General features: G+C 45.0%; 1 protein-coding gene across 3 annotated transcripts in view; it reads left to right on the plus strand.

Moving 5' to 3' along the window:
• VAPA (VAMP associated protein A) overlaps window positions 1-9,817 on the plus strand; it is a 35,812-nt gene extending 25,995 nt beyond the window's left edge. For 2 of the 3 annotated variants that reach the window (XM_061399943.1, XM_061399944.1), the window contains exons 5-7: window positions 3,123-3,257; window positions 7,046-7,219; window positions 9,040-9,817. In XM_061399943.1, coding sequence (XP_061255927.1) covers window positions 3,123-3,257; window positions 7,046-7,219; window positions 9,040-9,198 — 468 coding nt within the window. In that variant the 3' untranslated portion in view covers window positions 9,199-9,817. The remainder of the gene's footprint in view (window positions 1-3,122; window positions 3,258-7,045; window positions 7,220-9,039) is intronic. The other variant, XM_061399945.1, reaches the window with a different exon arrangement.
• The last annotated feature ends 12,796 nt before the right edge of the window (window positions 9,818-22,613 follow it).

A 22,613-nucleotide genomic window follows, 5' to 3' on the forward strand; every position in this document is an offset into this window, starting at 1 on the left:
CGCTCATCTGATGCTTGCTGGTACAGTCAGGGGCGGAGTTCTCAGTCTTTCTCTTAGGTTAGAGGCCTCCACTCACTGTGTCCTTCTGACGATATGTTCCATTAGCTTTGCCACCTCCTTCCTTTTCTCCTCTTTGCTGTGTTCTGTGGACTCTCAGACTTAAACTCATTTGTGTTTCAGCCCCTTAGAGTTTCCATGTTGGTACCAGGTGTTCTGTAAAATACTCGTTTGGAAACTGTTCCTGCTTAAACTCATTCTTGTGGTGCTGCTAACCTGCAGGTTCTATAAGAAACCCCTGTGACACAGGGATCACTGAAGTGGGTGCAGCCTGCCCCAGCCCTGCCATCTGAATTGTTGATTAGTGACTTCCTGTTGAGGTGTCAGCTTTCCCTTGTGTCAAAATCTTTATAGAAAATGTGAAGCATCAAAGTAACCAAACCTGGAATGTTTATAATATAAAAAATACAAAGTTTTTATGTGTTTGTTATAATGGTTAAGGATGAAACCTTATATATATGTATGGATACACACACGTGTGTGTAAAAGTACATTTGAAACACCTCTTTTCTAATGCTTTATTCATCTACTGATGAGACCCTGTTGGTAAGACCCTAATGGAATCTTGCCACTCCAGTTCAGTGTTAACTACAGACAATGTTAATGAAACTGCTCTAAGATCATAGTGTCTGTGACATACTACTTTCTTTCTAACAGCCATAGGTACAGTTATGAAATTACTTCATACCCCATTTCTGTATATGTATCTTCACTTTAGTAAGAACTTTGTTTATTAGGGAATTAGGGCATCATTGAGTCGTGGTTTGCATAGATAAAGTTTGTCAGTTTACTACAGATAAATTGGTTAGGTGCCATATGAAGCTGAATGCTGTCTACACAAATTGATTAAGGAGGACACTCCCTTATTCAAGGAAAACACACTTGAAAACAGTAGCATGTATTTTTAGAAGTAAAGTACGAAACATTTTTTAGTATGTAGTACGATTATTGTGTAGTAAATTCCTATGGTGACATGGTTTCACCTCTTATTTAGTTTGTTCGTTTATATGTTTTTAAAAGTGTGTTAATTTCCACAAAATTCAATTTAGTCTTGACCAAGTTGCTGGTGACAGCCTGTGGTTTAATATACAACTCTGTCCAGATGGCACTCGCCTTGTGTTCAGCGCTTAGAGTGTGGACCTGAAGAGAAGCCCATGCCAGTTAGCGGCCCCTTCCACATTCACTCTGAAGAGTTGCCCATCTGAATTTAGGACCTTTAGTAATCCATTTAGAAAGCTTTAGTTAATATCCAAAGCTGATAGATGGTGCGGTAGCTATCATAGTTGTTATACTTTGTTCTCAGAGTTGGTGTAGGCAACAAGTCTCAGCGTTGTGATGTTGACTCAGTGTGTCTTAACGTTTGGTACCCCATCCCCTCTCACCCCTGCCCGCAGCCCCTCACCCACCTCCCTGAGCCACCCCAAAGAAGTAGACAGTCAGTTAAGCACATGAGGTACGGCACCCTGTGTGAGGATCCGTGTCTGTTCAGGTGTGCTGTTAGTTCTTGGCGTTTGCTGTTCCTAAAGGCAGTTGGAAAAGAGTATGTTATTATGTTGTTGATTTCCTTAGGGTTTTTAGAGCCTTGATGCCAAATATATAACTAAGAAAATGAAGGTTTTGGTTATCTTGTAGGAAGGGTGCTAGTATAGTGGTTGAGTCCATGTATTTTTTAGTCTATTGTTTAGGGAGGTCATTTTTGTGATGAAACAGTCATAATGTATTTGAACCATCATTAGAATATGGGCTTCTTTTTGGGAAATAGGTCTCTGATTTGGATCGTACCTAGAATGGTCTAGGAGTCCAAGAAACCTTTCATTTTAGAATGAAAAGAGGTCCTGTTACTAACACTTCCTGGCCAGTTCTGCTTTTAGGCACTGAGACTTGTGGCCCCCAGTCCTCAGGGTCCTGAGCACGTTGGTGGTGCGTTTTAGTAAGTTCATGGCAAGCGCAGTTGTCTGAGTTATTAACGCTTGTTAGTTATGATTATCTCTGTATTGTGAAATCTGACGTCCAGTTACTGTTCATGGTTTTAAATTAACTTGTTAGTAATGATATTTGATCACTTAATTCTGTTGAAATAAAATTTTTTTTTTTAGGCCACCAACTTTACTTGACATTTTCCAAATTTTAAAAAAGTATTACATTTCATTTATAAGCCCTCCATTTAACATCTGTTAATGACATTTGCTTTATGATACAATGTTATTTTCAAGGAAAAAATACTTATCATAATGAAGAGTGAAGGGCAGTCAAGAAAGGGAACCTCAGGGGTCCTGTGTATAAAGATTTTTTATGATTAAGTGTGCATTATTTTCTGTTGAGATAAAGAACAGATTGGCGACAGTGCATTATCAAGTAAGATGGAGAGGTCTTATCATAGTTATGTATAGTGACCTGGATATCAGTAAGTATTATTTGAGTCTGCTACAGCCTTTTTGTATGGTATTATCTTTAAGTGTGTTAAAGGAATTTGAGAAGATAGAGAACTGTGGAGATACAATGGTGTGCTAGAATGCTCTGTGTGTGTTTGTGTCTTGATCCTGGGAGGCAGGTAGGGGTGTGTGCACGCGCATGTTTGTGTTTGTGGGAGGGGTGTCTGTGCTGAAAACAGAAGTGTATAAATATATTGTAATTTTTGAACCCTTGGAAAAATTTATTTAATTTAAACATTATTCAAGTTGAGTGTTTTCAAAGGTAAGAAAACTGAAGTGCTTGTTCTTCAGGTATTGACAAGTATTCATTAGTAACAAAAATTAGAAGCCACGCAGGTAGAAGGTCCTCATTCTAGGACAACATGAGGCTGGCCTAAGGTTAATAAGGTTTATGCATTTAGTTTAGTGAACGTAATGCAAGTTGATTGTAGCTAATTCATAGAAAAACTTCAAAAAGGTACTTTTTGCTTTAACATAACTATTATTTATTACTATTTCTTATGTTTGACACGTCTTTATAGAATAAGTTGAATGTTGAGAGCCTAATGATCTCTGTGTTAGTCATCCCCAGTCCCTCGCAGGAGTGGTCAGAGCTCGGTGTGAATCTGAGACTGTGTTTCCCCTGCACCTCAGGGTCTCGCTCCTCCAGGGCCCGCCGTGGCCGTCGCTCCGCTGAGCAGCATCAACAGCACAGGCACAGCACCTACCACTTATAGTGCGAAGAATGAGCCCAGGGCCTTCAGTGTGTTCAAACAGGAGAAGCAGAAGGTTTGTTTCAGGGAGCTGACAGATAGACGAGTCTGCCAGTGTCACTGATCACGGTGACGTAGTCACTGAGCACGTGCGAGGTATTTATTGTGAGTGTTTTATGTGCAGTAACTAGAACTGAAAATTTCAGCTATGTTTAAAATGACAGCAGAACCACAGTCACTTAAAAACTACACATACAAATTCTTCTCTTTTAACATCCCAGTCGTGAGCAGAACAGTGTAAATGGGAGCATTATTATGAAGTGGGCATGCTTTTTCACTGTCGCTGAGGTTTGGGGAGCATCTTCTGGGAAAAATCTGATGGGGGCAGCAGGTGTCAGTCAAGGGGGAGGAGCTGGTGGATGTCACTCTCCAGGCAGGTGTTTTATGTTTATACATAAGAAAGATCAGTGAGATTTCTGCCTCACATCTGTCCCATGCAGCTGACGGTCACTGTCTTTAACTGTTGGTGCCCCCGGGGGAGAATGGTGGCAGGAGCCCTACAGATCTGAGGTCACATTTGAGTTTATTAGTGTCTCCGTGTGTGCGCCTTTGTGTATGCTTGTGTGCACCTAACATCCAGTTGAGTACGACACTGGCACACCTGTCGACCTTGACCTCCTGGGGGTGTCCCTGGTGCCGTAGGCTGCCTCTCTCTCGCATTTCCTGCTTCTGGGGAGCTCTGGCTTTCAGAGAACACGTACACTAAGGCTTCAAAACCTACTCCTTTCTCTAAAGGTCTAATACTTTCTAACAGTTTTGTGATTTTAGTTTAGACTGCAGATGTATTGATATTTTGGTAACTTTATATTCAACACTGCCTCCTCTCAGCTGAGGTCTTATTTGAGCCTCCTGCGGTTTCCTGCTGCAGCTCTGGGCTTTGCTCTTTACCCCCTCCCTGCACATGCCTTGGACCCCTCACTCCCCCAGGAGCCACGAGTGTTGCCCCGGTGTGCCTTCTTTCCCTCCTCTGTCCATCCCAGGGCTTCAGTGCAGAAACCATATTTGCCTTTTATCGCACCTTTCCTTTTCTGGCAGCCCCTAAGCCCTCACTTTTTCTAATTATCCCTAAAGGGAATAATTCAGAGTATTATTGGAACTGAGATTCTAAAGGAGGCTTTCTAAAAAGTACAGCGGTAAATTCATCTCCTAGGTGGAGGGGCTTACTGCTGATAGGCTGAGTCATGTGAAACAGGGCAGCATGCTCTTCGTGGTACCATGGCCTTGACTGCTGAGTCTCTTCCAAGTTGCAGTGTTAGATGTGCGCAGCGTCACTGCTCCTTGGCTGCTCGGCGTCACAGCTTGTTGAATGCCTCCAGTTGGTGTCCAGACGGGTTCAGAAGAACCCATCTCCTCTTTGGGGGAGCGTCTGAAGCAACTCTGGAGGAGGGACCATGCAGTGGAGCCTGTAGTTAGGTCCCAGCAGCCTTGGTGTCTCCAGCTTGTCCCACACCAGTGACGCCCCCCACTCAACCCTTCTTTAGCCACCCCGAGTTAGCTTCTGTATGCTTCCACTGTAAAGTAGTTAATCAGTACATTGGATTTCCTTTCCCCTGCTGTGTGTGCTGACTGGTTTGTAGGGACCTGAATCTTGTGATCACAGGGTGTGTGTGCACATACTCAGTGTGACTATCTCATGACCTGTTGGGCTCACTTCTGACAAGTGTTTAGGCTTCACTATTATCCCATGCATTCTACTCTTTAACATGTATGCACCACAGATTGGTCATGACATTTCTTTTCCTTTTCCTTATAAAGGCACTATAACTACATTAAGGAAAATTTTCAATTAAAAGATCTCATTCTGTCACTGTGAGATGCTGTCAGTTGAGGTGGTATTTAAAATCCCAGAGTGGGAGCTTCCCATCAGATATTAATAAGAGTGAAATGTTTAAGTAACTTTGGTAAGGCACAGAATAGTATTTAGTGACATCATGTCATTTAGAATGACACTTAAAAGATGTACGTATAAATGAATAAAGAAAGATTTAAAAGTTAAATGTATGCTGAGTTTATAAAACATGCATATGAAAGAATATTGGAAGATAATACAGGAATAATAGTTATGTTGAATTGATGAGAGAATGGGAGGTAATTTCCTCTCTTATATTCTCAATTTTCTAGAATTTCAAAAATTTGTTCAAAAATAAAAAGCCATTTGGGAAGAATTTGATGAGTCCTCATTCTAATTTTGTCTTTGCTTGGTTGACCTTTTGTATCTCCTGTTAATTTCTTAGTTTTCTGGCATGAGGGTGATGCTGTTTCCCCGAGTTGTGGTATCGTGGACCGTTGGTCTTCATGGAGGAAGGAAGGCCGTGTGCTATCCTGGTTCCCAGTCGCTGGGCTGCTTTCAGGTGGAAAGTGAGAAGTCTTGGGAAGCCATTTTGAAGTGAACTCTAGTGACTATGAAGGAAAGAAAGAGAGAAGCTACTGGTGGAGGGTACCATCGTCTGAAACGGGATTTTTAGCAGACCTGAAGGGCTTGGCTGGAAAGGGAGAGAGGGAGGAGGAGGCTCGCACAGAAGCAGAGAGGATCATGAAGCAAGCTTCTTGTACCCGGCCCGGCGGGGATGCTTTGGAGAGAGAGGGGGATCTGAGTGTTGACTGGGACCTCAGTATAATCAGTGGTGTTTATTTTTACATGGATCTAGACATAGCAATCAGAGCACAACCCCTTCATAGGAAGTATGTCTTGTCCCCACTTGTACTCAGTGTGAATTCCAGAACTGGGATGCTGTGGCAGGTGTTGACTGTAATTAAATCCTCTGGTGAGTACTGTGGAACCTGCCGTAAAGTTGACTTTGAAAATGTTTTTGGTAGAATTTTATGTCTGAATAAAGCAGTTTATACCTTGCTATCTGAAAAGTTAAATTTTTAGCAAGTAAAATTTTAATTGAAGACAAGACTTGCTATGCTAGTCCTGTTGGGGTGCTTGAAGGTGGAGAGGAGGTTCAGGTGGACAGGTGTCCAGTTGAGGCTTAGGGCACCTGGGGGCCCGCTGGGTCACATGGGTCAGTGCTGGCCTGACTTAAGACGCGGGGGTTGTAATTTAGAGTGCCAGAGCACCACTTTGGCCCTGTACTGAATCTGATGACTTACAGCAGGGAGTGTTACTTCATAAACTTGGGGGCCACTCATGTTTGAGCGCAGTTGTCAGGCGGACTCTCCCTGCCTGCTTTTTACCCATGACACGTGTTTGTGCTCATTATCTCCCCTTCAGGCTCCAGGTCCTCCAGTGACTTTTTTCTGTGAACAGAACTTGGGTTTTCTCTCACGCATTTCTCTTAGGTGGTCTGATTTCATTTGAGTGGTTGCGACTGCATCCCCCTGCCCTCCGGCACCTCACTCGGGCTGCAGAATCAGCACTGACCGTGAACTTTGTGTGTGGATCCGGGCAGGCATCCCTCAGTGTCCTTGTTGAGTGACCACTGGCTGGGGTGCTGGGTTTAGGGGTGAACGCACAGACGAGTGACTCTTGCTCTCCCAGACTTTGAGGTGTGGTAGGAAAGAATCTTGGAGGACGATGTGAGCTGCATGCTCGCTGCTCTGGGGTGGGAGGTGGGTGCAGAGCAGGGAGCCACGTGCTCGGACCTTGGTGACCACTCGTGCTCACTGTTGTCCTGTAGAGCTGGTCACAGGGGACCAGATGTTGGACATTTTAAAACCGTTAATAATGAAATTGAAGCCTGTCAGAACTTGCTGTGTAAATAATTTCTTGGACAAGGATGTGGAGTTTAAGTTTTGTTTAAAACCAGTAAGGAGAGTTGTCAATTGACAAACTCCCCGCCTGCTATCTTTGTGATGCAGAACGACATGGAACCCAGCAAAGCCGTTCCCCTGAACGCTGCGAAGCAGGATGGGCCCGTGCCAAAGCCGCACAGCGTTTCCCTCAGTGACACCGAGACGAGGAAGCTCGTGGAGGAGTGCAAGCGGCTGCAGGGGGAGATGATGAAGCTGTCGGAAGAGAACCGGCTCCTGAGGGTGAGTGCCCGCCCGGCCCCGCTCGGCGGCGCCCTGGGCGCTGGGGGCCGGCCTGGCCTTGCCGCTTTCTCGCTCGCTGGCGCAGCCTCCGTGCCCGGGCCTGGCCTCGTCGGTTGCGGCAGCAGTGCCGTCCCCGCGAGGAGCCCCCGTCGTCCAGGGTGGGCCACCAGGGTGTGCTTCGTTGGAATTAAGATGTGCTGTGATCACATAGTGCAAGAAAAATCCCTGTTTTGTATTGTTATGTTGAAATAATGTTGAATTCTATTGGATTCAGTAAAAGATACATTATTAAAGCTAATTTTATCAATTTTGGTACCTTTTTAATGGGCTTAGAAAATTTTAAATTTCATGCATGACTCCCATTGAAGGCTCCTGTGAGGTGGCTTGACCTGTGCTGAGATGGTTTTTCTGGCTGTTTCTCCCTCTCCCAAGCCCCTCTCCAAGGCCCCTGCCTCGAGCACCTACCTGGAGGGTGGAGAGATGGTCTCTGTTTCACAACCACGCACAGCCCCATGCAGTTGTAAGGGGGCTGCTGTTTGCACTTCGCCTTTACCCGCCGTGACCTCACTTCTGTGTTTGGTGGACGGTGTGCTCCCCAGCGTGCTGAGCCCAGGTGTTCAGAGAGCTGAGGCCTGAATGCCAGGAACTGCCAGGCTGAGCACGCTGGGAGACAGTTGGTGGAATTGACTGATGTTCTCTAGGAGATGCTGTTTGAAGAAGCATCCTGCTTTTTAAAAGATAAAAGAACCTTGAAGGCCACTGGTGCACTGAGTTGACCTCTGGCCCTTTAACAGCTCACATCGAGGCTGGCATTGCGGCAGCCTCCCTGGGCAGGATCTCCCACTGCCCTTCATCTCCCCACCCCCTCTTCCTCATCCAGCCTGTTCATTGGAGTCTCCTGTGAGCTCTTACCTCATGTCCGGGCCGCACCCCAAACCCAGGGAGGCAGAGTCATCTGGAGTGCCTTTTAAAGTTCTCTCTGGGACTGAGAGTCATTTTGGTGTCCACATAGGACTAACCGGAACAAGACCCAAACCCACAGCCCCTCCGAGCAGCCGGGCATACAGGCAGACAGCATGACGCCAAGGGCATGTGGTGTTACTGATGAATGCACGGCGGCGGGGCGGGGGGAGTGCGAGAAGCGAGACCAGCATGTGCTGAGGATGTGAAGCATTGCCCCCTCTCTGGTCACAGTGGTAGGCCAGGTGAAGCCAACTGCCTTAGTGCAGAGGTGTGGGTGTTTTCCAGTGTCATTCTGCAGCTGGTGAAGTGTCGTAACAGCCTCCTACTTTGAGTGACTGTTGTCGTGTTACTGAGAACCTTGTCCCCTAAAATCCCAGGCTGACTGTCAGAAACTGCTGTGTGAGACAGCATCAGTCAGGATAGAGCAGCCGCTCTGGTCTGGAAGTGGAGATCACCTTGCAGAAAAGTGGTCTCCAGTCCAGGTGCAGAGCCTTGGGCCTGGGTCCTGCGAGCAGCTCTCCCCCTCTTTTGTGTCCCTTCTTTCTTACAAAACAGGGTCCTGTGTCTCCTCCGTGGTCCAGGCCAGGTGCTAGCCCTTTACTCACACCCTCCCTCTCCCCCAGTCCCGCGAGGTCCCGGCTCTCCCTGTGTGGGGCTGGCTTGCCACGTGTGTAAGCCGGACTCTGACTAGCACTGACCTGTTTCTGGGCATCTGTGGCTGAAGGGCCGTTTATGAGGACACTGTGGGCCCCCCGGGTCACCTGCGTATGGCTCTGTTGTCTGTCTCTGGATTTGTAGCTTGTGGTCTGATGCCATTTGTTTTTGAAATCTCTTTTTGTGCCTGTGTTTTTTCCTAGGATGAAGGCTTACGGCTCAGGAAGGTAGCACATTCGGATAAACCTGGATCCACCTCAGCTGTGTCCTTCAGAGAGAACGTCACCAGTCCTCTTCCTTCACTTCTTGTTGTCATTGCAGCCATTTTCATTGGATTCTTTCTAGGGAAATTCATCTTGTAGAGTGAAGCATGCAGAGTGCTCTTTCTTTTTTTCCTCTTGACCAGAAAAGATTCGTTTACCTGCCATCTCACTGGTAGTGTGGCCCACGGTGACCATGTGGCCCACGGTGACCATGCTTTGTGTGTACAGCGTCATGTAGGCCTCGCCCGTAACGGTCTCACGGTTAGAAAGAAACGCGTAAGAGCAGAGTGCTGGGCTCCGGACAGCGCCACCGCCACCAGACCGTCCCTAGCAGGCGTCATTGCACATTCAGTCCTTTATGAAATTCATAAATAAAGAATTGTTCTTTCTTTGTGGTTTTAATAAGAGTTCAAGAATTGTTCAGAGTCTTGTAAATGTTATTTTAATAATCCCTTTAAATTTTATCTGTTGCTGTTACCTCTTGAAATATGATTTATTTAGATTGCTAATCCCACTCATTCAGGAAATGCCAAGAGGTATTCTGTGGGGAAATGGTGCCTCGTACAGTGTAAATTTTCTCCTTCACCTTTGCTAATATCATGGCAGAATTTTTCTTATCCCTTGTGAGGCAGTTGTTGACTGAGTTTTTCATCCTTCCAATCCTGTCCCATGGTATTTAACACAAAAATAATAAAACTGTTAACAGATTCTTGCTCGATAGCTTGTGTCTGTCGTGTCCTGAGGCGGGTGTCAGGGAGCGCGCTGTGTGGCGATCTGGGTTATGAAACGCATGACTTATCTCACGGAAACCCTTGCAGGTGTCATGGTGTTTGTGGTTCAAAGGCGTCGTTCCTTTAAGGAAAGGAATTGGTAAGATTTCAGGACACTTTTGGTATTTTAGAAGGTCATAATCCGTTTGTCTTCAAGATAATACAAAATAAGCAAATATCGTGAGAATTAAAAAAAAGTGCTGTGATGTCAGTCAGTTTACGTGTCTGCCCTGTGGTGCGATTCTGTTTAATTTACCCTGTTCTCAGGTTCTTTGAGTGTCTATCTTCTCGAGAAAGACTAATTTTCCTTGGTTCTAATCACTGCTTTTTGACCAGCCTAGTGATTTTGTAGCATCTCGGAATAACACTTAAATGTACCCCTGCAGTTCGCCCCCACCCCGGTCCAATTTGACATGTGAGGTAACTTCCATTATGGAATTTTGGTATTACTGAGTAAGCCTGGGGAATTCCTTTGTGAAAAATGACCTTCTTTGCAAGTCTCTGTGTCAGCCACGTGAAGTGGGTTTTCGGTGTAACTGCGTGGCGGGGTCTGGTGTACTTCCCTGCACTTAAGTCTTATGTCTCACTTAGTTACTTCTGTGTTGGCATAGAAAATCTTGAAACTAGAAAAAATAGATTCACTTTTCCTACTAAGTACAATCTAATCCAAGTAAATTTTGATTTTTGAAAATAGGTGTTGGTTTTGTAAAAGAAGCACTCATATCTGAAAGGGAAGTTGGACTTGGGGACCTGGCGTGCAGTGAAGGGTGTTGGCCCCACATCTGTGTGTGCATTTTATGAAGGAGAGAAACAGTCTGAAGTATTTGGTTGCATTTGCATTTCAGATGTGTTTTGGGCTTGTCAGATCCATGTGCTGTGTGGTGTCTTCTAGAAAACCCCTGGCCTGTGTGCACAAGTTACAAGAACATACGCATGTCTCTGGAGCCACCCGCCTGCGTGGAGCCCAGGGTGGACGCTCCTTCTACTTGGAACCTGGAAACACACGCTGGCAGCAGCCTTGCCATCCCACCCCGTCAGTGCAGAAGCAGGTGCTCCCTGGCCTGAATCTCTCCCTGATGAGCATCAGGCCGGTAGTTTTAGAGCTGTCAGTTTTCAAGCTAAATTTAGCAGAATCCCATTTGATGGGAATCCTGTGTAGTTAGGGTTCAATTTGTTCAGCTCCTGTGTTTTCTGGTTGAGGGCTCTGAGGCCTTTTGGGGAGCTGACAACTTCGCTCATGTCTCATGGGAGGTGGAGGCAGGGCCGGACCAGGAAGCCTGCTCTCCGGACTCCAGCTTCCTGTCTGTTTCTGATAACTTTGACATGACAGGAATAGTGGACATTAATATGCTGTTTAATAACAGTGTGAAACTTCCTGTCCTAAGATGAAATCACAGGCCGCCATGGAATAGTCTCACCTACATGTCTGGCTTTAATGTTTAGGCTAGGATTACCCCCTCCCAACTGGTAAGAAGTAAATGCATTTTCCGGTAGGCATTTCACAGACTGTGTGATGCAGTGGTTGGTCTTAGCTGGGAACCGTGTACAACATAAAAAGTCCACGTGGGCTGCTCCTCCGCTTTACATTCCAGGAAGCGCTCTGACTGTATGGGAGGCGCCTTATTTCCATATGAAGTGTGATTTGGCCGCTTTATGACAGTTACTTGAGAAGAGTCCCAACTGTATTAATTGGTAATATAGAGGTTAAACTATCTTTAACACTTACATGTTTAGAAATCTTTGCTTTGCCTGCCTGCTTACTTGGAATGTAAGCATGAGGGGAACGCGCTGTTGACGTCACTGAAGCCACAGCCAGGTATCTAAGGCCTTAACCTTCTTATGTGATGCTAAGTGCACCGCCTTCCTATGTTCTTCCTGTAACTAATGTACGTAATTTTGCCCATTCTTGTATTTACAAGAGACAGATTTAAGAGTTATATTCTGAGTGTGTCGTATGTCACCTTAAATGACATTTGGAAAAAAGTATGTATCAAAGTCAGAAATTCTCATCAGGGAAAAGTAATATTCTTAATTTTTCTTTCTGTTATCTTAGCTCAGAAGTTCCCCTAAAACGGATGTTGTCTGCCATGGGATTTAGTTCTGGATTGTAATCATCCGAAATATACCACTTTGAAAACAAGTTTTACCCATAAGGTAAAAAATACAGTTCCTTACAGGGTTTATCCCTGAATTGTAATCTTCTGCCACTTTAAAAACATTCAAGCACTAGTTTTCCCAGAGCTTTGCACATTGCTTTCGTTGATTCTGGTATGTGCATAAATTTTAAAACATTGACCTTTATGAGAATTAGGGGACGATCAAGGTTTTCCCATGTGGAAAAACAACAAAACAAGGTAAATAAGTGATCTTCATATGCTAGCTTTCAAAGGGAGATAAACTATTGTGTGAATAAATAAACTGTTCATAAACGTGGTGAAGTGTCATTTTCCTTTCTAAAAAGCAGCAAGAGGGGATTTGATCTCCATGGAGTACGGCCATGCCTGTGCTCACGTTGCGTCAGGGAGTGATGGCCTGTCACTGACTGGGACTCGAGTCTGCTGGCAGGTGGTCTTCTCTTAGTGACCTTGACCTGGAGGTCAAGGGCTTTTGGGTAGGAGATGGGGACAGCTGCACTCTCCCGCCCTGAGAGCCAAGCTTCTGGAGAGCCCTGGGCAGCCGTGGCCTCTTGGGAACTCCCAGCCTGTGGGGTGGGCGCAGAGAAGTGAGAACATCACCCTTGAAGGGAGAGAGAGTTCAGTTTTCCTGCATTTCTGATTGTAGAAATCATGAGGTGTGCATTTTAGGCAATTTGGAAAATATATTAAAAAACTAATGCTAAGTTCTGCCATCCAGCATCAGTTTCTGCGAATATTTCCCTATAATAGTACTGATCAAGCATAACCATAAATTGCATACAACTTTGCATCTTTTTTTAACTTAATATACTTTCTCAGGTTTATTGAAAACCAAGTATAAGTGACTGCAAAAATGGTTTTTGTGATCCTAAAGTATCTTTGTGATCACATTCTTGATTGTAAGGTTTTGAGCATTATAATTACAGTGTAAAGCTCGACTGGCCAGGTAAATTCCCTTTCTAATTATTCATACGTTCCCTGTTACCACATTGCTCTTGTTTTAAAACTGGTTTTCTTGTTTTCCAGTTGTTCGGTGTGTATTAATAACACCCACCTTGGAAAAGGTGTAGGAAACTACGAAGATAGTTATTCATTATGTTAGATTTCAGTAGTGGGTGACCAGACCCATGCATTAGCGGGTGTGATGCAGTTCAGAAAGTGTCCTGACCCTTGACTGGTACCTGCGGAGATACCCCTTAATTGGTGGGGAGTGGAGACCTGGCATGGTCTTTTATTTTAAGCTCCAGTCATTTAAATCTGCAGCCAGAAAACTGCTTTAGAGTCTTTAAAATGCCAAAGCAAGGTACAAAATCAGTTTTAAGTAAGACTGAAGTCTTAACAATATAGGTAACCTGCATTTTCAGAATTCTTAGTATGTTAACCTTTATTAACTTGCAGGCATCACCTTTAGGGATTACTACTGCATGAGCTGTCTTTGTGAAGTTAGGTTGGTTAGAACACCAGTAAAGTTTTTTAGCTTGCAAAAGGATCTAATCATCTGTCCAAAAATGAATGATTTGACAAATGTTTTGAAGTTCAGCTTTAATAACTGCTTTGCTAGCAGACACCCAAAGTGATTACCCACCTGAGGAACGTGTTTCACCCGTCATGTTTCTCAAAGCACGGAATGGTTTTCAAGATCTTTATCACAGTGTGCCAGTGTTACTTTTAGGTCAACTGGTAGTCCTCACCCCCGTCCTGGGATACAGGTGCTGTTCTTAGCATCTTTGTCGGGGAGGGCCAGACAGGCTTAGGGAAGTGAAGGATGCTCAGGCTTAGGGGATCTAGGTAACAGGTCAGGCGTTGGGTCCTGATGATGTGGTCCTAGAGCCCAGGCTCTGGCCCACTGAGGTCCATCTCGTGGAGGGGGTGCCTCATGTCCTGTCCTAGTCAGGGCCGTCGCTGGCATGGTCCTGTGATGCCTGTGGCCGACTGCACAAATGATGCAGCCCTCCTGTGCCCGAGGATGGATGGGTTCCAAGATTCCTCCAGGAAACCATAACCCAGGGGTGTCCGACAGTCAGTCGTGTGAAATGACTGAGTCCCGTCAGCTGTCTTGTATCCATGATGCCCAGCCCACACATCCAGAGGGTGGACTGGAACCTTGGAACCTTGTGGTCCTGAATTTTCTAAGACCTTTTTTCTTGCCTTTATTTCCCGTAGAATTGAAATAACTGGCCACTAGCAATCTCAGCTCTTAAATAAAGCCAGGATGAGCATAGCCAAACACGTTTATCAATGTCACATAAGCAGGAGACAGTGGAATTCAGAAACTGGCTTCTGTGTGACCTTCACAGCTGGAGGAACAGAGTGTGACCTCAGTCTTTAATCTACAGGGTCCTTAAATATTTAATGATTAAACCAAGTGTATGGATTTTGATCATTCATAGTCTAAAAGTGTGATACTGTTTATAATCCTGGAGAAAGAAATGGCAACCCACTCCAGTATTCTTGCCTAGAGAATCCCATGGACAGAGGAGCCTGATAGGCTACAGACCATGGAGTCGCAAAGAGTTGGACATGACTGAGCGACTTCATTTTCACTTTCACTTTATAATCCTACAAAGAACAAAAGAGATCAAGTGTTGTACACGTTTATGGAGTTTGAGGAAAAATGTAGATTTTGAAGGGGAAAGAAATAACTGACAACGGAGTTATAAAAAAAGTTATGAAGAATTGCAGGTACTTGTCCATTTGACATTTCTAGCAGAATTCCTCATTTTAGTGAATTCCTTGTTTTAAGAAGTAAAGGTTTGTTGGGAGTTACATAAAGAATTTAATGTAGTTTTGGGGGCAAACTTGCTTTTTCATCGTGTGCTGTTTTAATCCTAAGTGTGTATCCTTAAATGTGCAGTATGTAGATAAATATACAAGGGTGTGTAGCAAGCTGCTTTGATTTAAATTTAGGGAAATAATTGATTTGAAAAATCCAACTTTAACTTTAGAGAAGCAAAGGGAAGCTTTGTTGCAAAGTATTTCTTCAAATGCCCTTCTGTACTTTGCCACCAATTAAGTTTTGTGAAATAACTGAAATAAAAATCAGAATTTCTTGTAAAAGTTTAATGATCATGTTTATCAAGTTGAATTCTCATCTTCTTAAGGGGAAAATGCTCTTAGACCGTGAGCACCCCCTGCCACCCCCATGGAACTTGTTAACTGGGGAATTTCCTTACACGTTTTAAGAAATCAGTTTCTTACCAAGATCCTACATTCTACAATGAGGAAATGGCTTAAGAATCTTAATTTTTAATTGGGTAAAGTGTTCCTTTGTCAGACAAGTGGTCGGTGGAATTTTAGGGAGGTAAGTACATCGGAATATGTGCTTAGGTTCTTGACGGTGAACTTTATAAAGTGCTCAAAATTTGTGTGTTTGTCCTTATAGTGTTTGCACGGAGAGGCCATACAAGGGCACATGCTGTTCCAAGTTTTTAACAATGTAACATTGTAACATTGCTGTATCTGGTTGAGGCATTAACGGTACAAATGTTTCCAAGAAGTAGGTTTCAAATGTAAATAAACATTTCTTTCCATCCAATACTTAGATCCCTTAACTCTAGAAAAGTACCTTGCAGAGAGAGGCCTGGTTAGATTGCACCGCTGACTCAATGGACATGAATTTGAGCAAACTGGGAGTTAGCCAAGGACAGGGAAGCCTGGCACGCTGCAGTCCGTGGGGTCACAGTCAGGCACGCCTGAGTGACTGAGCTACAACAGAGGCCAGTAGGAGACAAGGTTTCCGTTTGCCTGTGTCCCCACCCCAGGGTCGCAGGGCTGAGATGGGCGTGCCTGCAGGATGGGGTCGCCTTTCCCCTGGGGCTTTGTTTTCACCATGAACTTTTCCTCAGCTTTGGCATTTCATTTTTCCATATTTGCCTTTGATTTCTTGGCTTCTTTTAAAAAGTAAATCATCTACTGCAGAAACTAGCACAAGGTTAGTGGTAAAGCAGCTGTACTCCAACAGAAAAGGAAAAGAGAAAAGGAGCTCATCAGAGAGAAGGACTGACGCCCCCTCTATGCCCTCTCCTGAGGACGCTTCCGTCAGGCAGACCGCTGGCCCGCGGAGTCCGGGGGTCCTCCTCGTCCTTGCGTCAAGATGTCACCCCTCTAGTACGTCACCATCAGCACGTAGTGTATTTGCCGGTTACAATCTGTGACATAAATGCCATCCTTTACTCAGCGGGCTGTGTCGAGTTCTCCCTCCGCTAGAAGTTCTTGGAGGCGTGCACACGTCCGGGAATCTCCTTGGCATGTCTCGTACGAGTTCCAGGACCTGACACACCACGTGCTCCTCTTCCCTGCCAGCTTGCACTCGTTACAGGGATGTTTTGCTGCCAAGGCTGGCACTGAAATTGTGACAGCAAGACCCTGAAGGTCCCGGCCCTTCTGCTAAAGCCGCGTCTCTCACGGTTTCGTTGTAGGAGGGAGATAGGAAGGTGGGCAAACGCTGCCCTACAAGCCGCCTGTGTGATGTGTGTACACAGCCGCACAGAACTTGAGCTGTAAGGACAGTGAGTCTACGGGGAGGGAGGCGAGAACGCAGGTCCACATGTGGGACCCTCACGTGGCCACACCGCCTTGCTGTCTGCTTAACGCATGTGCTGCGGACTGTGTGTTCATACTTGTGTTGGATGGAGGTGGTTTTTCTTGCATGTTTTGAAAAGGGAGGAATGTAAACACTGGGGCTTCTCACTTTGGGGAAACGCGAGGCATGGACTTGGTTCCCACGTGTGATTCACTTCCTGTTACGAAGGCTCTGTCTTGCTTCTGGGTTGGTGGGACGAGTCCTGGACTCACCTGAGCTGGAGCCGGCTCAGGTCCTCATCTCGTGGGACTGGCGGCGACTCCTCCCCTGAGCTGGGCACTGGCGGGCGTGGGCCGAGGTACGATGACACCAGGTTGGGATTGAGTTGTGGACGGTGGGATCCATGGGAATATTCTCAGGGGACAAAAGATTCCTGAAGACACTTGACCTTTTTCAACAGGTGGTTGGGCCCAGACGGTCCAAAGCATCGTCAGCTGAAACACCCTTAAAGTCTGAGGAGCAATGGAAGCCACTTCTAGGAGGAACCGTTGTAGATCAGAGCTTACATAACTTCTCTCTGGAGCACCTTTTAACAGAGGAGAACTGGGAGGACTGGCCTTTCCAGGCTACTGTAATGAGCCAAGTCCTGGTCCAAGGCGTGGGTCTCCACGGGCCCCACTGTCTTTGAGAAGAAGATGGATGAAGCTGCAAAATTGGCTTTTGTTGTTGTTTAGTCACTAAGTTGTGTCCAACTCTTTGTGGCCCCAAGGGGTGTAGTCCGCCAGGCTGCTTTGTCCATGGGATTTCCCAGGCAAGAAGACTGCAATGGGTTGCCGTTTTGGCCTCCAGGAGATCTTCTGACCCAGGGATCGAACCCAGGTCTCCTGCATGGGCAGGTGAGTTCTTTACCGCTGAGTCACCAGGGAGTCCCCCATATTGGCTTCAGTTCAGTTCAGTCGCTCAGTCGTGTCCAACTCTCTGCAACCCCATGAATCGCAGCATGCCAGGCCTCCCTGTCCATCACCAACTCCCGGAGTTCACTCAGACTCACGTCCATCGAGTCGGTGATGCCATCCAGCCATCTCAGCCTCTATCATCCTCTTCTCCTCCTGCCCCCAATCCCTCCCAGCATCAGAGTCTTTTTCAGTGAGTCAACTCTTCGCATGAGGTGGCCAAAGTACTGGAGTTTCAGCTTCAGCATCATTCCTTCCAAAGAAATCCCAGGGCTGATCTCCTTGAGAATGGACTGGTTGGATCTCCTTGCAGTCCAAGGGACTCTCAAGAGTCTTCTCCAACACTACAGTTCAAAAGCATCAATTCTTCGGCGCTCAGCCTTCTTCACAGTCCCAACTCTCACATCCATACATGACCACAGGAAAAACCATAGCCTTGACTAGATGGACCTTTGTTGGCAAAGTAATGTCTCTGCTTTTGAATATGCTATCTAGGTTGGTCATAACTTTCCTTCCAAGGAGTAAGCGTCTTTTAATTTCATGGCTTCAATCACCATCTGCAGTGATTTTGGAGCCCAGAAAAATAAAGTCTGACACTGTTTCCACTGTTTCCCCATCTATTTCCCATGAAGTGGTGGGACCAGATGCCATGATCTTCGTTTTCTGAATGTTGAGCTTTAAGCCAACTTTTTCACTGTCCACTTTCACTTTCATCAAGAGGCTTTTGAGTTCCTCTTCACTTTCTGCCATAAGGGTGGTGTCATCTGCATATCTGAGGTTATTGATATTTGTCCTGGCAATCTTGATTCCAGCTTGTGTTTCTTCCAGTCCAGCGTTTCTCATGATGTACTCTGCATATAAGTTAAATAAGCAGGGTGACAATATACAGCCTTGACGTACTCCTTTTCCTATTTGGAACCAGTCTGTTGTTCCATGTCCAGTTCTAACTGTTGCTTTCTGACCTGCATACAGATTTCTCAAGAGGCAGGTCAGGTGGTCTGGTATTCCCATCTCTTTCAGAATTTTCCACAGTTTATTGTGATCCACACAGTTAAAGGCTTTGGCATAGTCAATAAAACAGAAATAGATGTTTTTCTGGAACTCTTTTGCTTTTTCCATGATCCAGCGGATGTTGGCAATTTGATCTCTGGTTCCTCTGCCTTTTCTAAAACCAGCTTGAACATCAGAAGTTCATGGTTCACATATTGCTGAAGCCTGGTTTAGAGAATTTTGAGCATTACTTTACTAGCGTGTGAGATGAGTGCAATTGTGCAGTAGTTTGAGCATTCTTTGGCATTGCCTTTCTTTGGGATTGGAATGAAAACTGACCTTTTCCAGTCCTGTGGCCACTGCTGAGTTTTCCAAATTTTCTGGCATATTGAGTGCAGCACTTTCACAGCATCATCTTTCAGGATTTGAAATAGCTCAACTGGAATTCTATCACCTCCACTAGCTTTGTTTGTAGTGATGCTTTCTAAGGCCCACTTGACTTCACATTCCAGGATGTCTGGCTCTAGGTCAGTGATCACACCATCGTGATTATCTGGGTTGTGAAGATCTTTTTTGTACAGTTCTTCTGTGTATTCTTGCCATCTCTTCTTAATATCTTCTGCTTCTTTTAGGTCCATACCATTTCTGTCCTTTATCGAGCCCATCTTTGCATGAAATGTTCCCTTGGTATCTCTAGTTTTCTTGAGGAGATCTCTAGTCTTTCCCATTCTGTTGTTTTCCTCTATTTCTTTGCACTGATCGCTGAGGAAGGCTTTCTTATCTCTTCTTGCTTACTGATGTTCAATTCAGTACAAATGAGAGCATGCTTTGGTCTTAGTCTCTCAGTACTGGATGTATTAAGTAATTTTCTGCTTTTGAAAATCTTGGCGTCAAGACAATATTCTACACTTATTACACACTGCATTAGTGGCTAGAAGCTTGTGGCCACGATATGGTTTCAGAGTTTAAGCATTTTGCAACCCAGGCTCTTTACAGCTGGCCTTTCAAGCAGTTAACTCAGATGACTGGCTATATATGTGGTGTTTAGTGTTACAGTTTCGAGTATGAAGCATGAGCTGGTTGGGAAGGGAGCATGTCAGAGGGTTTACTAGTCTGGGGCCTGGGCTGACGTGGCAGGTTTATGTTCTGAGTTTGGTCACATCCTTGGTTATGACCTGGGGTGTTTTTTCTCTGTGCCCCAATTTTTCTGCTCATAAGAGGGCATCCTACCCATGCCTGCTTCACTGAACATGAAGGGGGTGGGAAAGCAGAGCCTGGTGCCAAGCAGACGCTCAGCAGATGGAAGCAGGTGTTGTCCACCTACAAGGGAGGCAGAAAGTGGGCCGTTGTCTGATTATTCGGGTCGAGAATTAAAGTGCAATATTCAGAGAGGGGACTGGCTTGACATTTTGAAGTCGTGAACCAGATCTGCTGAATGCAGTGCCTGGTCGAATGCAAACACCTTTAACTGACCTGGCTTTGGAGAAGAGATGAGCCTGGGTTCGGGTTTCAGCTCCACTCTTGCACATGGCGCGACCTCCGCAAGGCCCCCTTAGCAGCCACACGCCTGCTGGTCACACTTCCCGTGCAATCCAGGGTGGGTGTGGTGAGGACTGCAGGGCACTTTAAAGAACCCAGCATAGTTTGGGGTACATAATAAGCATATTAAAATTGGCGTTTGTACTCTGTCCTTTGATCATGTATCAGAAAGATACAGTAAGTATTTAGAAGTTTCTAACAGCTGTGTAATGAAAGTGAGGACCTTGAGTTAGAAAATGTAAAAATACCTTAACATTTAGGGTTGTTCTCACAGTGTTACACATGATGCATTTTGGTTTTTTATTTCCTTTTTTTTTTTTTTCTGAATATGAAGGTGACGCTGACTTTAGAAGCTTAGAAATTATAGAGATGCATATAGTAGAAAAGAATTCTGATACTTCTCCCCAGAGATGGCTTATCAGCAGCTTCTTGAATGCTGAGCTAAGTATCAAGTACGTAGAGTTAGTATAATATTTGATGTAAATATGCATTAATTACTGAAGTCCAATACTTTGGCCACCTGATGTGAAGAACCAGCTCATTGGAAAAGACCCTGATGCCTAGAAGGATTGAAGGCAGAAGGAGAAGGGGAGGACAGAGGATGAGATGGTTGTATGGCATCACAGACTCAGTGGATGTGGGTTTGAGGAAACTCTAGGAGACTGTGAAGGACAGGGAAGTGTGATGTCCATTGAGCCCATGGGGTTGCAGAGTCAGACACAATTGAGCGACTGAACAACACATACAAGTCTAGTTCTGTGTGGTTGTACTGGGCTGCATTGGGGTCATCCTGGGGAGAGTTTTGGGTACTGCTGAGGGCACCCCCAAAGCCCTTTCCCTGAGAGGCAGCAACGCATCCTCTTCCTGTCCACAGCTCGTTAGCTATTGTGCTAAACCACTTGGTCTTAGGAAATTCTCCTTAAAATCTCAGCCTTAATATTGTAAGTGCTGTGAGATGTTTGAAATGAGAATCACCAGAATTCATTGGTTTCACGTAACACCTGTGCTCGTAGGTTCTTTGAGGTTTTCTAAAACTAGGTCACTAACTAGTAGGTTTCCTAACCTCCAGAGCCTTGTCATTTGGCTTTGGCCGAGAGGCACGACTGGGTTTTAAAGCAAACAGGGATATTGGAAGTGTAGTGTGACCTCCACGGGGTACCTGGGGGATACTCACTGAGTTCTAGGTGTCCGTGGGGTTGGGCTTTGTTCCAGGGGATAGATGGGGCTAACGGCTTTCCAAGAAGATTTGGAAATTTTGTTTTAATTTGGCACCTTCAATCCTGTGTCCCTCAGACCCTTCCATTTTTTTTTAAGTTAAATGATAACCACCTTTTTATTTTTAAAAATAGTAAACCAAAGGCTGTGTGTGTGTTTGGTGTGTGTGTGTGTGTTTGGGGGGGGTGTGTGTGTGGGTGTGTGGGTGTGTGTGTGTGTTCAGTCACTAAATTGTGTCCATGTCCAACTCTTTGAGACCCCATGGACTGAAGCACACCAGGCTTCCCTGTCCTTCATCATCTTCCAGAGTTTGCTCAGATTGATGTCCATTGAGTCAGCGATGCCATCCAACCATCTCATCCTCTGTTGCCCTCTTCTCCTTTTGCCTTCAATCTTTACCAGGATGTTGGTCTTTCCCAAAGGCTGGCAAGCTCACAAATGAATTGTTGTCAAACTTAATTCCACCAGGTGGCAGTGCAGTCTCAAATCTTGAGGGGGACGGGCAACCCAGGCGAGCTGGTTTATCATCTCAAACCAGAATTTTATGTTTATTATGCAAAGTGTCATTACCAAATGAAGGAAGCGTTTGTCTTGATTCTAAGGATAGATACGAAACTTCTCCCCTCTCCTTCAGAAGATAACATAGCTGATGTAAAGTTTGTTTTTCCATTATAAAATTGGGATAATTATAGCAATAATGTGGGTAAATGCTAGTGATGTCTTTAATGAAAAGATGCTATAGAATATACCTTTAATTTCATTACTGACTTACATTGTAAGCTTTAACTTTTTACAATATCTGATAATTGCGTAAGGCGTTATGTGCTTTTCTATCTGATTCTTGATGAGCAGCTTTTTAAGTTAACAATTGAAGTGGTTGAATTCTGGGTTGCATGTGCACACCCTGCCCACCTGGCTAATGTGTAAGAGGCCTGTGTACTGACTTTCAGGTTGAACCTTGGCGAGGGAAGAGGAAAGCTTCAACACGGGCTTGAAAGCAACAGAAATTTAAAAAGTAAATCTCCTAAGCAGAGACATCACTTTGCTGACAAGGTCTGTATAGTCAAAGCTATGGTTTTTCCAGTAGTCATGTTGAATGTGACAGCTGGACCATAAAGGAGGCTGAGTGCTTAAGAACTGATGCTTTTGAACTGTGGTACTGGAGAGACTCTTGAGAGTCCCTTGGACTACAAGAAGATCAAACCAGTCAATCCTAAAGGAAATCAACCTGAATATTCATTGGAAGGACTGATGCTAAAGCTGAAGCTCTAATGCTTTGTCACCTGATGGAAAGAACCAACTCATTGGAAAAGACTCTGATTCTAGGAAAAATTGAATGTAGGAGGAGAAGAGGGTGACAGAGGATGAGATGGTTGGATGGCATCACTGA

The sequence above is a fragment of the Bos javanicus genome, chromosome 24 (assembly GCF_032452875.1).
Source record: "Bos javanicus breed banteng chromosome 24, ARS-OSU_banteng_1.0, whole genome shotgun sequence".
Classification (NCBI taxonomy): Eukaryota; Metazoa; Chordata; class Mammalia; order Artiodactyla; family Bovidae; genus Bos; species Bos javanicus.